This window comes from Zygotorulaspora mrakii, chromosome 3, assembly GCF_013402915.1.
Source record: "Zygotorulaspora mrakii chromosome 3, complete sequence".
Classification (NCBI taxonomy): Eukaryota; Fungi; Ascomycota; class Saccharomycetes; order Saccharomycetales; family Saccharomycetaceae; genus Zygotorulaspora; species Zygotorulaspora mrakii.
The window spans coordinates 980,095-995,258 of record NC_050721.1 but is presented as its reverse complement, the minus strand read 5'-3'; the positions used below and the strand labels follow the sequence as shown (position 1 = coordinate 995,258).

Below are 15,164 nucleotides of genomic sequence, written 5' to 3'. Positions count from 1 at the left end.
ATGTAATATTATAAAACTCTATTTCTTACCTCTAATTTTAGAACAATTATAACACCACTCGCTACGCGATTTTGTGTCGTTTTAAACTTCTCTGTCTGCAAACCGAATATAATAATAATGATAATGCATAGACGTCAAGACAAGTTTGTTCTATAAAAAGTATGTTTCTCGATATCTACGGCTAAAATCTTCACTGTTTTAGTGTCGTTTTGGCTTACGAGGCCCTTTTTTCCTAAAAAGAATGCGACGCAAGGAATATTCTATGCAAAATCTTCGATTTTCCTTAAAATAAAGAATAGAATCAGAGAAAGTTTATAACAACATTTTGTTCCTGTCACTTGGCGTCAGAACAAATGTCACTATAAAATGACGAGAAGCAGACCTCATATATTTAATAGTTTTTTCTTATACATTGTTGAAAGACACTAGAAGGCGCAACACAACTAGAGATTCACAAACTTAACAAAGAAAACATCATTTAAATAATAATTGCTATTCAAATCAAATATAAAAAACCACAAAAAAATCTAGTTTTTCGTGCACTTTAGCCATGAATTCATTCGTTGATGAGAAAAAACATCCGTACTTCGAGAAAAAAAACGATCCACCCCTAACTGATGGCGATATAGTGGACTCATTTCTTAATTTGGATGATACTGATCCTGTCATAGCTTCATTATTCTTCCCACAACCTTCAAGCTTACTTGAGGGAAGCGATTGTCCTTCATTTTTTAAAGAAGCCGATAACGTCGGATTTGCTTCCAATAACGACGACCAATACAGTCATTGCACTTTTACTACAGTCCAATCAAACGAGAACCGAGAATTACTTTTTGCTGATTATGATTTAAAGACATCCCCTTCACCACAGAAACAATTTCTGGATGGGGCACTCAACGATTATTCACCAAAATCAAATAGCAACTACAAACCAAAAATTGAAACTCCAATAACCTTAGAGGATATACTGGAAAGCAATGCTGGAACTTGTGTTCCAAGCCTTGTCTTCAATGATTTTAGCACGTTGGAAAACTCCTCTGACATGTTCCGAAGCTTTTCAGCTGGCACTGGCGCACAGAAAAAAAGCGCACAAGCAAAAAACTCTGGTACTAATTCTGACCTTATTTCACTTGTAATGCCACAAAAGAACAAATCCGTAAAATTTACTCAAATCAAAAGTCCTTATAAAGTGCATAAAACTAAACAGGGTATTAATCCTGATTATATCAAAAATATTATCCAGAAATATAACATGGAATTGAACCAAATACTTGTGCCCGATGGGTCAAGTGATACTTCAACTGCTGGTCAGTCAGTTTCACGACACCTGTTTTTAAGGCAAGGCCAAGAGGATAGAGAAGCAACAGCAGTTTGCGCCGATCCTTTTTTCGAGACTCAAAACGAGGTACCTCGACCTTCGCCTGGAAGACCCCGTAAAGAGAGGAGGCCTACATTATTAAAAAAAGATGCTAATGTTACCTTGGAGGAGAAACTAAACCATTATCAGAGCATCCTGGAGGATGCGAGACTCAATAACCTACCTGGAATATTCTTAAGAGAGCAAGCCGTCTCTGAATTTTGCCTCGAGGATTTTGGAAAGGCGCCCACTTATCTGACTTTAGTTCTTTCAAATTTTGAAGCAGTGCAAGAATTCTTAGAGCAGAAAAGTTTAAGCTATAAGCAAAGTTATAGAACTATTTGGAGAGTTAGTAGATCCCAATTTGATCAAATCGTAAATTTTGAGTTTTTTTTATCGGATGAAATCAGCGTGGTTCCTGAAGACAAAATGGAAATCAGTATCTTTACCTTAATCGTTCCAGGTCACGCTACAAAACACTTGATCACCAGTAGCCAGTATTTGGAGATGGTAAACTTCATGCTAGGAAAGGACTATAATCATGCCATCAACGACAACTTAGCTGAAGCTACAGTTGGATCAGATGGAAAAATGATTCCAACTCAAAAACACCACGCATCAAGAGTAAGATCTCATGTGAAGAAATATTTGAAAAGACATGTTATTAAAGATAAAAGGAGATACACAGAAGAAGATCGTCGTGACCAACACGAATTTCAATATCGTATTGCTCTACATCATATTGTAATGCAATCTTCCGTTAAAAGACCTTTTGAGAGCAAGGTATCTGTTGCTCTAATGGAATTACATAATGCTAAGGACGCTCTCATAAAGCAGGCTGAATTTTTTATTTTCAAAAAACTCAGCTAAATATTTAATACTCCCATGCTGCACTGATTATTGTCATTATTTTTGTCTTTAAGCTTGCGTTATTTAACTTGTGTAGTGTTAATAATAGACATCAATTTAACAAGAAATCATTATGATGTGCATTAAAACTATATATTTGTTTCTTAGAATAATCAGTAATGGTTGAGTTTCCATAGTCTAACTTTTCCTTGTTCATTACCTACAGCCAACAGTTCACCACGGGGTGAAAAGGTGGCAGAAGTTACTTTACCCAACGGTGTTCCACTCGTTGGCCAATTTGAGAAAACCTTAACCGTTGGCAAATGTACTAAACGGAGGGCATCCTTCATTGCTCTAGATGCCATACATAAAATTTGGCCATCTGGTGAAAACTGTAGGGTAGAGATTGTCGTTGTTAATTGGTCTAAGCATGCTATTGGTTTAAGCGGGTTTGATGATGCATTCCTGTCGTAAACATTTACGTAACCACTTTCGCTCCCAATGGCTAACCATTTATTCGATCTAACGCTGTGTTTTGAACCTGGAAATAACTGTTCCGAATTCGTACCACCTCCGACTTGTATGGTAGTCACTGCAACGCCACCATCATCTTTCCATTTACGCAGTACCTTAGCGTTATCATTTAAATCAAATTCCCAAATTTCTGAATATGTATTTGCTACAATCAAAATTGTTTGGAATTTATTCTTAGAAAGAGGTTTATAATCTACGCAAAAATCAACAAGCGTTCCATTAATTTTACAACCCATCATCCAAATACCCGTTGTTGCGTTCAAAATATTTATCCAACCGTTGTTACCTTGTAATAAGATTAAACCATGTATTTGGTTTGTTTTGAAATTGTAATAGTGTGCTAATTTGAACTTTTCGAATGATCTTTGAGTTTCTTCGTGGCCATACATTCTTGATAGCTTATCAATTTTGGCAATTGACCCATTTTTTGAACTGGACTCTATGACGGAGCTGGATAAGTCCCAGGAGTGCATATAACGTCTTCTACCACCAGAATAAATTCTCTGTTGATCATCCCTGATTGATTTTGTCCTCGGCTCCGAGACAGGCACATAAAATTTACAAGTTTGAATCGGTGTACCTTTCAGGTACACGCTGCTTACTAGCGGGTTGCTCTTTGTATCTATATGGTAGATTCGCAAAGTCCTATCGTAACCACCGGTTAAAAGAAGCGGTTTATAAGGATGAAATGACAAACTTTGTATAGCCGAACGCGATGGATGAGATGCGTTCGCATCCTTCAAACGAGTTATATTCAAAGATTGAGACGGAAGTAACTTAGTGCTTGAGGTGTCCTTGTAATTGTAGGTAGTCTCCAGGATTTTGCTCAACGCACGGACATCACCATTAATGACCTGTTCAGAATCATCGATATCCTGAACATCGCTGTCGTCATCGCTACCAGTCCTTCCTTCATTATCTGACACATCATCCACCCAATTGGGCCTTGGATATATTTTTTCAAATTGCGCTCTCAGTCTATTAACATAGTCATTGCCCCTAATCGATGTTTCCGTATAGGAAGTTCTAAGCTTCTTACTTTTACTAGAAATTATAATTGGCACCCTCAAACCTTCGTCATCAGAATCGAACCACGCATCACTATCTTGATCTTCCTCGTCTTCTCCTTCGCGTTCATCTGACGCTGAAGCATCTCTCATTTCGATGTCTTCTTCAGTTCCCTCATCTACGAAGAAAAGTTGATCATCCTGAACCTGGTTCATGCCGTCCTTTGCGGCATCATCTTCATCATCATCTGACTGCACATCATAATCTTGATCGAGCTCATCCTCTTGCTCATTTAATAGCAGTTCCAGATCGAAATTTTTCAGATTAGCTTGGAAATCTGATGTATCACCAAATACAAATTTAGCAAGCAATTGCTCCTCTTTATCAGGCTCTGGAACCTGGTAATCTGTAGCTTTAGGAACATCCATCGTAGGACGTGTAGCAACACTCATTACTAATTCTAAGAATATTCGATGTTGTCCTAGTCTGTAGTCTTGTTCTTTTCATTAGAGATGAGATGAGATGAGATGAGATGAGCTATATTATTACTAGATAAAATTTTTTCAATATTTTGAGAATCTTCAAAATGCTGTGGTGTAAGTATGTTCCATATAAGATATCAAATCATTCTAGCCACATCAGCAGATAGTATCAAAATATGAGAATTCATGAGCATTTAATGCCGATCTTAGCGTTATGTATCTGCTCTGTCTCCTCTACATAACGCTAGGATCATAGTGCCGCTAGATAACGCCGCCAGAGGTTTTTTAGTCACTTCTCAACCCGTTGAACTGCTGTGCAACACGGTTGAGACTGTAGAACCTAGAGACTGGGAAATATTGACTGTCGTCAAACTCTTGATACGTATCCTCAGAAAGGGCTGATGCTATGCGGCCACATTAAATGAGGAACCGTATGTAGATCTTGCAGCCGAAAATATTCGTGGTAGCCAAATCAACATTTGGTTTCGCATGCACAAGTGCCAGATAAGCAAAGAAGGTTAGTTCAATTACGGCTCATCAAACAGTAAGCAAGTGCGCTTTTCCCGCCATCGGTTACTTGATATCGGGACTACTTGATTGTGGACTACGGTCTTAAGGGATCCATTAGTATATTAACACTGGAAATTGCTTGAAGTCGCTGAAGTCGCTTGAAGCCGCTTGAAATTGTTTGAAACCTTACGACATTGAAAATACGAACGACGAGCCGAATACAACAAGTAAGATGTCGTTTATCGATCCGGAACTTGTCCATAAGTGGGGACATACCTTCTCGATAATTTCAATCGTGCCGTTTCCAAAGAAAGAACTTTTGTTTGCGGGTACACAGGATTCCAAAATTCTAGTCTTCAATTTGTGCACTTACAATTTAGTGCGCACAATTAGATTAGGCGATTCCCACGAGACTAACACGAGGTCAAGTGTTTTATGTCTTGAGAGATCAATCGATGAAAACTACTTATTTTCTGGTGGTACCGATTCTTTGGTGAGAATATGGTCTATTTACGATGTTGATAGGCAAGACGGATCAGTTCAAGTAGAAGAAGTGGCAACAGTTTACTCTGTAACGGACATCGGAGATATTTTCTCATTGCAGTACCTCGATTCTTTGCAAACGTTGGTATTCGGTTGTCAAAATGCCAGCTTGCTCTATTTGGACAATGTGTTTGATAGACTCTTGGCAGACACTTCACAGTCTTCTAGTAGTATGAATCGGTTGCCACATTTGAGATATGACAAGTTCTTCGACTCGCTGGGGCCATCAGGACATACAAGTCATGATCATGCTTCGAAGGAGCCTTCACATTTAAGGCAGACAGAATTATCATCAAACGCCCTTCGTAAAAGTATTTCACAGGAGGGTGCAATCAATCAAATTCTAGAGATCCCATCAGAGAATATTATACCCTACGCTCATAACGGCTTTGTTTACAGTATTTGTAAACTTTGTCTCCTATGCAGTTCACTTTTGGGAAATGATGTTAGCTTCAAGTATCCTGTAAAGCAACACGATTGCCAACATGCTTTTGAGTGTAAGGAAGGTGCTAACGAAATAAACGAATGTATTATCTCTGGTGGTGGTGATGGAATTAGTAAAGTTTGGTTTCTTAAAAAAGATAGAGAAGGCTCTGTTTCTATGAATTTGATAGCTACGGAACTCAATAATGAAGAAACAGTTTTAGCTCAAGCCACAGAATTCCCCTTCTTATATTGTGGTCTCTCTGATGGTATTGTTAAGATATGGGATTTAAGCACAAAACAGGTTGTTTCCACGTTATATACTCCTGATAAATCTGATATCATTTCAATATCAGTATACAAGGACCATATCTTCGCGATAAACGAAGCTGGCGTTACACTGTTTTATGAAAATGAAATAAGACATTGGAATCCTCAACGAGGTAAAATGTTGAGTTGCGATGTATTTGCTCGATTTTCAAAGTCTTCAGAAAAGCAGATGAGTCTCTTGGTGGGCAGTAACGACGGCTCACTGACTTTATGGGATTTATCAAGCGTATTATCCTATGGTAACGCGAAAGATTATCTGAGGAATGGACATATCCATCCGAGAGAGAGTTTCATGCAGCACTCTGATCCGGTACAACTAAATAATGAAGATATGTTATCAACACTTCGTGAATTAATAGCCTTCCCCTCGGTTTCCCAATCGGCTGATACATTGGAAAAGCTTGCATCGAGACGTTGTGCTTCATATTTGCAAAAGCTCTTCATGAGGCTCGGAGCAGAGTCTTCACAATTGCTCGCACTTGAAACAGGAGATAATCCTATTGTATTTGCTTCCTTCAAAGGTAAGGCGACATCTACAAGAAAACAACGTATTTTGTGGTATGGTCATTATGATGTTATTCCAGCTTCAAACGACAAACATTGGAAATCAGATCCATACACTTTGACCTGTGAAGATGGATACATGAAGGGACGAGGAGTTAGTGACAATAAGGGACCACTTATTGCTGCAATTTATAGTGTTGCCTCATTGTTGAATAAGGGTGAGCTGTCTCATGATATCGTATTTTTGGTAGAAGGAAACGAAGAAATTGGATCCCCCGGTCTCGAACAGGTCTGCAAAGATAATCTTGAACTCATAGGACCAAATATAGATTGGATTTTTTTAAGTAATTCCACTTGGGTCGATCAAACACATCCATGTTTGAACTACGGTTTGAGAGGAGTGATAAACGCACAGATTTCTATTACTAGTGATGAATCTGACAGGCACTCTGGTATTGATGGTGGTACACACAGGGAGCCAACAGCAGAATTGGTAAATGTTGTCAGCAAGTTGCAAGATGATTCGGGTAAGATTTTGATACCCAATTTCTACGATGCTCTGAAGCCAATAAGCCCACAAGATCGTAAGAGACTAGAAAAAATTATCGAAGTAGCATCTTTTAATAAAAAGAAAACAGTTGAAGAACTAGTGATGAATTGGACCAAGCCTTCTTTGTCGGTCACTACCATGAGAGTAAGCGGACCCGGCAATATATCGGTTATTCCGCAATGTGCTCTTATTGGCATATCCATCAGATTAGTACCAGAGCAAGGCGTCGCAGAAGTAAAAGCTGCCTTGAATGGGTATTTAACCGAATGCTTCGATAATTTGAAATCGAAAAATCATCTGAAAATCGAGATCGTCAATTCTGCAGAAGCTTGGTTAGGTGATCCAACAAATCATGCCTACAAGATCATCAGAGATGAGATTGCTAATGCGTGGAAGGTAGAACCACTGTTCGTAAAAGAAGGTGGCTCCATCCCTTGTATAAGACCATTAGAAAGGATCTTCAATGCTCCTGCAGTGCAAATCGCTTGTGGCCAATCCACAGATAACGCTCATTTGGACAACGAAAACTTAAGAATTGAGAACTGGTCCAAGATGGCGATTGTACTCTCAAATGTATTTAGAAAACTGTGATAGTCTATAATGGTTTTAGTCAATTAACCACATTCAAGTCTTATATATCATAATATCGATATATATATTCTCTCTACGAGCACAAATAGTTGTTCAAAATGCTGATCAGCTTGCAACTGCAACTCAAATGAAGCAGAAAACATCCCGCTATGATACTCTGATGAACTTCAACGGTAAGAGGTGTTATTTTGCTACTCTCATTTTTCAATTACATATAAACAAGAGAAATGCATGTTGCAAAACAACTATTTCGAATTTCCTTATACCGATTGCACTTGCAGAGGGCCTGGCATTATATTATATTTTTCATGTGAGCTGTGTGTGATTCAAGACTCTTTCAAAAATAAGGGGATCTTTTCTCAGTTCGAGGAAGGAGGAAAGATGAAATAGAAAAGTAGTCATTGTTGACACCAACAAACGTATTTAATTGTGCGTGAGAAAGCCCTCATCAGTTGACATCTTAAATTTAGTTGCTAACTTAGAGTGATTATGTCAAGCTCGGCATTCTCGCAAGAAAAAAATGCTTACAGTGCTTTGCCTCCAGATATCGTCCAAGAAACGCTTCCATTCTTATCACCAAGTGATATCAGAAATTTATCTAGCACAAACAGGTACTTTCATAAACTGCTTAATTATGGCTCGTCGGAAACTTTATGGCATGAGCTCTTTCACAAAGCTTTTGGAACTCCTCATACGAACGATGAACCGTTTTTAACGAAAGAGGTCGAGGATACTAGAACATGCTGCGAGGCGATAATGACTGAAAACTTCCCTGGTCTGTCATGGCAGGAAAGATTCAAAGTTCGTACAGATCAAGCTCAAATTTACACTTGGGGTTGTCTGAAGCACGCAAGATTGGGCTATACAGCTGCATCTCATGGAAATATCAGAGAATCGGATCTGAACAATGCTGGATTGAGGCAGCTGAGATTCGGAGTTAACCGCCCAACAATGGTGCCATGGTACCCAGATGAAGAAGGCAGAGGCTCAAAAGATGCTTGCGTAGTTCAAATATCTAGCGGGGGGTTTTCATTTCAAATACTTACACAATCTGGAAAGCTCTTCTCCACGGGGTCAACTTTTACTGGAGGCCACAAAGGTCCGGGTGTTGTAGAGGGAGAACATGACTATAATCCATTTAGAGAGGCGGTTCACGCACTAGAAAGCTCTTTTTCAAGATACAGGATACCCAACAGGACAGCCACAATGACAGGAACCTTCCCTTCACATCTCGGTACAGTGCCAACTCTAGGGCCTCATCACAATATATATGAAGACCTGGAAGAAATGGAAAGGAAATCTACACAAACTGTTCCTAAAAATGATCACATCAGAAGGATGCTCACACGAGATTGCTTCGAAATATTTACCTCTGACAGTGGGTCTCTGGCGGTTGATGAGGAAAAACTAGACTGTATCAAATACATTAGTGTATCATCTGGACGAAGCCACTTTCTTGCTTTGGATGAGAATAATGAGATATACTCCTGGGACTCCCCTGAATCTGATTATGGTATAAGAATTCTCTTTCGCGAGTTTCCTTCTCGATCAGCGAATCCAATTTTGAAAATTGGATGTGGTTGGGATTTGAATTGCGTCTACATATACAAGGTCGGGTTAGTGATATGGAATAAACGGACACCTTGCAAGAAGGGGGAAAGTTGGTCTGATGCCATTTATGAAGTTATACCTGGTACTGATGAATTGACAGGACCAAAGAAAATCGTGGATTTCGCTTGTTTTCAAGGTGACTGTGTGTTTTATGTGACAAACGAGAGTAACAGACTATGGAAATACTCGAATAAATTATCCGTACCCCAGAATATTCAACTGGAGGGTAAAATAGTGAAGGTAAGTGTCTGCTTCACGTCATTAGTCATCTTTACCGACCAACACTGTTACACAGTGAACATTAAAGATGATAAGCTTGACGTAGGTTCACTGAAAAGACTAGATTTACCGGATAAAGAAGATTGTATCATCTCTCTAGCATGCGGCGATTATCATACTATCGCCTTGACTAAAAAAGGCCAAATCTATTCATGGGGACTCGAGAGCCAGTTATGTGGATGCTTAGGTCTGGGTTCAACAGATGATCTGATTGAACGTGACAGAGTAGGGAGATGGGATGGAATCAGAAATGTGAGGGTCACACAACCGACCAAGGTCAAAATAGATGAGGGATATGTGTGCGTCGGGGTTTGTGCCGGAGGTTGGCAATCTGGTGCATTGGTAATTAAAAAATAGGCATCGATATCTTTATAGCTTTTGGCTATACGTAAACTAAAAAGGAAAAACAAATTAAATCAAACCCAAGTTTTTGGCATGAAAACGTGCATGGTCCGGCACAAAAGTACTGACAAAAAAATACGAGTGATCATAGCCGTCAGCGTACCTGATGTCAATTTTGCCCTCCCAACTAGTATTTTTACTGGCTTCTGTTAGTAAGTCAGTTTTCAAATTGTCTTTTAAAAATGGATCTTTCGTGCCTTGGTGAATTAAAATCATATCATTTCTTGTATTTGTAATCCTTTTAATCAGTTTACAGGGATCATATTTGTCCCAGTCGTTTTCGTCATCACTCAGGTATCCTTTAAAAGCCTTTTGTCCCCACGGAACACTACTAGGATTGACGATTGGTGCAAATGCAGAGCATGATTTATATCTATTGGCATCGTAATTTTTCAAAAATCCAGTCAACGCACCGTACCCACCCATGGAGTGTCCAGTAATACCAACATTATCTAGAAAATCTAACTTTTTTGTGGATGACTCAGAGAAGTGTTCATCAAGTAGAACCGGTAACTCCTTGTGGATATAATCGTACATCATGTAATGCTTATCATATGGTTTTTTTGTGGCGTTGACATAGAAGCTTGCTGCTATACCGAAATCCCATGATTTCTCTGGATCATCTGGTACAGAATCACCGCGTGGTGAAGTATCTGGAAACACCATTCCGAATCCGTATTTATCTGCTTGAAATTGCCAGAATGCCTTTTCAGAAGCGTTATCGGGGCTGCAAGTCAAGCCTGATAGATAATAAACTGTAGGAATGACCTTCTCGTAGTCTTTAGAATAGTACTGTTTCGGTAAATAAACGTTTACATCCATACTAAGTCCAATTAACTCAGAGAAATGAGATAGCTTCAACAATTTCCCACCACAAGTGGCTATCTCTTGCCTTACCTTAAACGACATGGTTAGATATAACGTTTTTGAATCCAGACCTTTAAAATAAAAGAAATACACTAACAGTTGGATAAGCTGTATGTAGCCTATGTGTCACGCTACCCCGGTAGGGAAACTATCTTCATTTCGGCGTCTTATTACGTTTTATATCTTTATTGCAGAGAACAATGCACCCCTGCAAACTGATTCGTGTTCGGGTAACTATCAACTATGTAATAAAAAGTCTTCGTATTACAACTTGTATTACAACTATGGAAAGTAAAGATTTGATTTGAGATGTATTAGGCCGTTTCAGTAGATTTCTCGGTAGATTTCTCGGTAGAATTCTCGTTCAGAGATGCTTTTACGTCTGGCGTACCCTCCTCGACTTTTGGCTCATCCGTTGCAGTCTGCACAGTCTCACCCTCTCTCGACTGGCTCTCATCCTCTCCTTTAACGTTGTCCTCCGCTGGATTTTCGTTATCCGACTCTCTTCTTTCTTCCTCATCCACTACAGCAAAATCGATTGGATCAAATTTCATTCTAAGACGGTCTCTCATGTTAGCTTCCTCTGGGGTTGGATTTCTAAAAGAAATATTAATTTGATCGACGTTATGCTCTCTTACTAGGGGCTTTATAACGTCATTGACACGCCTACGTCTGAGCTCGATACGTGAGCGCAGAGGCTTGAAATATGCAACCCCCTTCTCATTATTTAATACAATCGCAAGTTCATCAAAGGGGTTGGGGCCGCCTTGTGTTTGTACTTGTTTCATGTCAAAATCTCTAACTCTTTGAAATTTATAGGTTTTGCCCTCATTTTCATCCTTTGCAAGGTTTTCTTCAATTTTTTTTTCTACATCCTTCGACAGTATGTCTGAATCTTTGTTGTCTGTTGTGTACATTGAAATCCATTCATCTTCCTCCAATTCAACAGGCCTGAAAATAGATGTAGCCAAGGCCAACTTTTCCTTTTCGCCTTTATCCAAAGTAGCACTCCCGACCAATCTCAACGAGAAATAATTTTGATCCATCGAAGCGGTGTCGGGAAGTAGATTCCAGGCTCTTACTGCACGAACTTTTTTCTTTATCGGATGCTGTATCTTTGATAGGTCCTTTGTCATTGCCTCGAAAGTATTTTCGACTTTTTCAAGTATTTTCTTTGGAACCAGAGGTTCCTCTTTATCTTCTAAATTCGAAACTGTTCTCTTCTTGCTATCCTCAGTGAGACCGTGCGCATGCGAGGAAATTGATGTGGAAACGTACTCGGTTCTTCTGAGGAACGTCACTTTAGACATGTCTGCCTTTGGTACTTTATCAACTCCGGGTGCCCTGAGCAAGACACGATCTTCTGGTGCCAGTTTTACTCCTTCCAATTCGTAAAGATATTTTGTGTCCATGTTATTTAGTAGACCCGGGAACTTCATCAGATCTAAAGGCATTCCCAGATCATCATTCAATCTGATCAGAGGAGTCACGGATGTTTTGCTGTACAACGATGTAATAAGCTCAGCAGAATCTGCATGTTCTTCGGGATTCACTCTGTACTTCAATAACTTCGGTGGTAATAATGGAGCCGGAAGATTATTTTCATATTCCACTTTGGCAATATAATCCTGCTTTCTCGACATAGCGTGGTATAAGAAAGTTGTCTAAAGTCCAGACTCACTCCAAACAGTTCCACTGCCAGTGTTTCAAGTATGGTTTATTACTCTTTTAACACTTCAAATTGGTATTGAAATTTCAATCCGAGCGGGTAACTTTGCAACATTTTTTAACATACATACATACATACATACAATTCATAATCATAATGTCTACTGATTCAAGTAATCGGCTATCTACAAATTTGCCTACCTTCATAGTATTTACCGCTATCCGTTATCTCCATGTCTCCCTGCCTTCCGGAGTTCTAGGTCAATCGCGATCGATCTTTGCGTCGATGAGTCTCTCAGTAGCTTCAATCTTTGGTGCTGTGCCATCCTTGGGAGTAATCTTCTTTTCTGATTTGACTAAGACAGTGCCATTGTCATAGTAAGTTTTTATTTTTTTGGTTTCCTCCTGACCTTCTGGGGTATAGTTGAAAGTTACGAATTGAGATGTGCCCAAGACATTTTTGTCTTTTTGAGTATCCTTCGACAAAGATGACTCGTACATTAGATCTTCGGGAGTCAAGATCACCGCTTCTGATTCCTCTTTATCAGATTTTGCTTGAGCCTTCTCTTCCTCTATTTTTTTTTGGGATACTAGTTGATTCATATGCAGTCTCCAATTCATGTATCCGGTGTAATCTGGAAAAAAGAGTCCCAGGGAATGGTCTCTATCGTTTTCCACCTTCTCCTTCGTTAAGATATACTTCAGCTCGTCCTTCCTATTCTTCAAGTTCTCAGTAACAACAGCCTCAGGGAATAAGCATCGCCACCATCCCTTTGTATTCCAAGCCGACAAGCCACCAACCTTCTGGCACTCCGAAAACTGTGCTTCTGTCGGAGTCCTGTAGTTGTACAGACCTGTAATACCTTGCTTCACTACTTCTTCAGCGGTGAAAGGATCATCCATCAGATGACGGATTCTCTTAGGGTTCCCATATCCGCCTGGTAAACCTATGACATCAAACAGTGAACCCACTGCGTCTGAAGCGTTAACCACAAGGCTTTCCCAAACATCTTTGCTCTTGTCCTTATCTGAGTCTGATAGTTGACGAACAAAACTGTCAGGATCCTCCAACGCCTGAGACCATATTGATGACGAGTTTTTCCAAATAGACGACATGGAGTCCTTTATGTCAGAGAGCTTGTCGGGAAGCAAGCCCTCCGTTTCTTCTTCCAGAATCTTGTTGTTGATATTTTGAACCCTTGTGTCGTCGTCACCACTGAATATTCCCATTTTACAGCTATTTACTCTCTTAGTAAAGTTTTGAGATGTGAAGTGTTTCACCTTTTTATCCCGTTTTTATTGCTTCTTATAATTTTATTTTAAGCTCAAGCTTTACGATCGACTTCATTAGTAAGATTCCTCAGGACTAAGATCAAGCTGAATGAATCAACTTAAAGCTCTCCAAGGGAATAGCGTCGTTGAGCTACCTTATAAAACTATATAAATGCAGAAAGACTGCTAGAAAATCGTCTTTTCTCGACTATGTGCTAGTTATCACCATCAGAGTGATCTTCGCCCTGTTGGCCCTGGTCCTGGTCCTCGTCGATATCCTGCACTCTATTTAATTCCTCGATCTCTCTCAACTGTGCTAGCACTTCTCCATCTTCCTTCTCCTCACTATCGTTCTCAGCGTCGTATTCGTCTGAGCCATCCGCGTCCTCGTCGCCAGCATCTTCTTCAGCATCATCACGATCTCTCTCTTCATTAAAAGATTCTCCTGCATTCTCAGCAAATGGTTTGTCGTTACCAAACGGCAGAGTCGATTGCCCTTCAGCAGTGGCTGCGTATCTTACTCTGTTCTGTTTCACAAGATTCCTCAGGTTCTTGGTCTTTGGAATCACATCTTCTAAAAACTGGTAGTTCTCCTTTCTTGAAACACATTCGGACATACTTTCGTATGTGAGCCTTGTGTTCTTCCCGTTGACGTTCTTGCTCGATAAATGTGAGAGCGCCAACATTTCTTCCGTAATTGATTGCACAAACAGTTCAGTTGCGAAAGCTGCCGCCACAAACGCACTGCTGGAGGTCAGAATGTATTCGGGATCGCTCCTTGCTATTTTTTTCAATTTGGAGATAGGTAAATGTGGAGAGACCTTCCTTAATTGCTCTGCGATGTTTTTTCTACTGCCGTCCACTTCTTCATTCTCACCAGGCGGCTCAACGGTCGTTACTGTCCCCTCGTCCACCTCCATGGCATCTGCGGTAATCTCATTTTCTCCAGTGACACTGCTCATAACGTCCATGGCAGTGCTAGCTTATCAACATTGACAAGCTTTGGAATTGTCATGAAATTTTAAGATAACTTTAAAAGTCATCTCGCGTGTAGTATATATACAAGTCACGGTTTGGAGCCATTGGGTCAAGGCGAAAAGTAAGAGTAATTACCAAGAAAGCAGCACTGATACTGCCGTAAATTATATTATTCATAAAGTAAACTCTGAAATTTTATTCTGATCATCCTTTATATCGAGCTGGTATTCCTTTTGAAAGTAAAGCTTTTCGGTTGTCCGGTCGTTAACGATCCTTATCGTCGCCCAATTCTGATAAAAATTGGGGGCAGTATTTTTATCCATCAAACTATAAAGAAATTAAAGTTTGTAAATCAATTAGAAAATCAAAAGGTTTCGGGATTTCAGTTTCCTACTGTATCCAGGTA

At 39.7% G+C, this 15,164-nt stretch overlaps 8 protein-coding genes across 8 annotated transcripts; 3 read left to right on the top strand and 5 right to left on the bottom strand.

The window, feature by feature from the left end:
* Positions 1–550: 550 nt before the first annotated feature.
* HG535_0C05110 (uncharacterized protein) lies at positions 551–2,227 on the top strand (the record flags this gene model as incomplete). Its single annotated transcript, XM_037287990.1, has 1 exon — positions 551–2,227. One exon carries the CDS (start codon positions 551–553, stop codon positions 2,225–2,227), a length of 1,677 nt encoding a protein of 558 aa, XP_037143885.1.
* A 152-nt stretch (positions 2,228–2,379) lies between these two features.
* Positions 2,380–4,200, bottom strand: UTP18 (Utp18p; the record flags this gene model as incomplete). The annotated part of the gene is made up of 1 exon (XM_037287989.1): positions 2,380–4,200. One exon carries the CDS (start codon positions 4,198–4,200, stop codon positions 2,380–2,382), a length of 1,821 nt encoding a protein of 606 aa, XP_037143884.1.
* A 772-nt stretch (positions 4,201–4,972) lies between these two features.
* DUG2 (glutamine amidotransferase subunit DUG2) lies at positions 4,973–7,681 on the top strand (the record flags this gene model as incomplete). The annotated part of the gene is made up of 1 exon (XM_037287988.1): positions 4,973–7,681. One exon carries the CDS (start codon positions 4,973–4,975, stop codon positions 7,679–7,681), a length of 2,709 nt encoding a protein of 902 aa, XP_037143883.1.
* Positions 7,682–8,170: 489 nt separating this feature from the next.
* SAF1 (SCF ubiquitin ligase complex subunit SAF1) lies at positions 8,171–9,928 on the top strand (the record flags this gene model as incomplete). Its single annotated transcript, XM_037287987.1, has 1 exon — positions 8,171–9,928. One exon carries the CDS (start codon positions 8,171–8,173, stop codon positions 9,926–9,928), a length of 1,758 nt encoding a protein of 585 aa, XP_037143882.1.
* A 54-nt stretch (positions 9,929–9,982) lies between these two features.
* Positions 9,983–10,882, bottom strand: HG535_0C05070 (S-formylglutathione hydrolase; the record flags this gene model as incomplete). The annotated part of the gene is made up of 1 exon (XM_037287986.1): positions 9,983–10,882. One exon carries the CDS (start codon positions 10,880–10,882, stop codon positions 9,983–9,985), a length of 900 nt encoding a protein of 299 aa, XP_037143881.1.
* A 272-nt stretch (positions 10,883–11,154) lies between these two features.
* PAF1 (Paf1p) lies at positions 11,155–12,483 on the bottom strand (the record flags this gene model as incomplete). Its single annotated transcript, XM_037287985.1, has 1 exon — positions 11,155–12,483. The coding sequence occupies one exon, from the start codon at positions 12,481–12,483 to the stop codon at positions 11,155–11,157; it is 1,329 nt and encodes a 442-aa protein (XP_037143880.1).
* Positions 12,484–12,769: 286 nt separating this feature from the next.
* Positions 12,770–13,738, bottom strand: MPM1 (Mpm1p; the record flags this gene model as incomplete). The annotated part of the gene is made up of 1 exon (XM_037287984.1): positions 12,770–13,738. The coding sequence occupies one exon, from the start codon at positions 13,736–13,738 to the stop codon at positions 12,770–12,772; it is 969 nt and encodes a 322-aa protein (XP_037143879.1).
* A 257-nt stretch (positions 13,739–13,995) lies between these two features.
* DPB3 (DNA polymerase epsilon noncatalytic subunit) lies at positions 13,996–14,751 on the bottom strand (the record flags this gene model as incomplete). The annotated part of the gene is made up of 1 exon (XM_037287983.1): positions 13,996–14,751. One exon carries the CDS (start codon positions 14,749–14,751, stop codon positions 13,996–13,998), a length of 756 nt encoding a protein of 251 aa, XP_037143878.1.
* Positions 14,752–15,164: the final 413 nt, after the last annotated feature.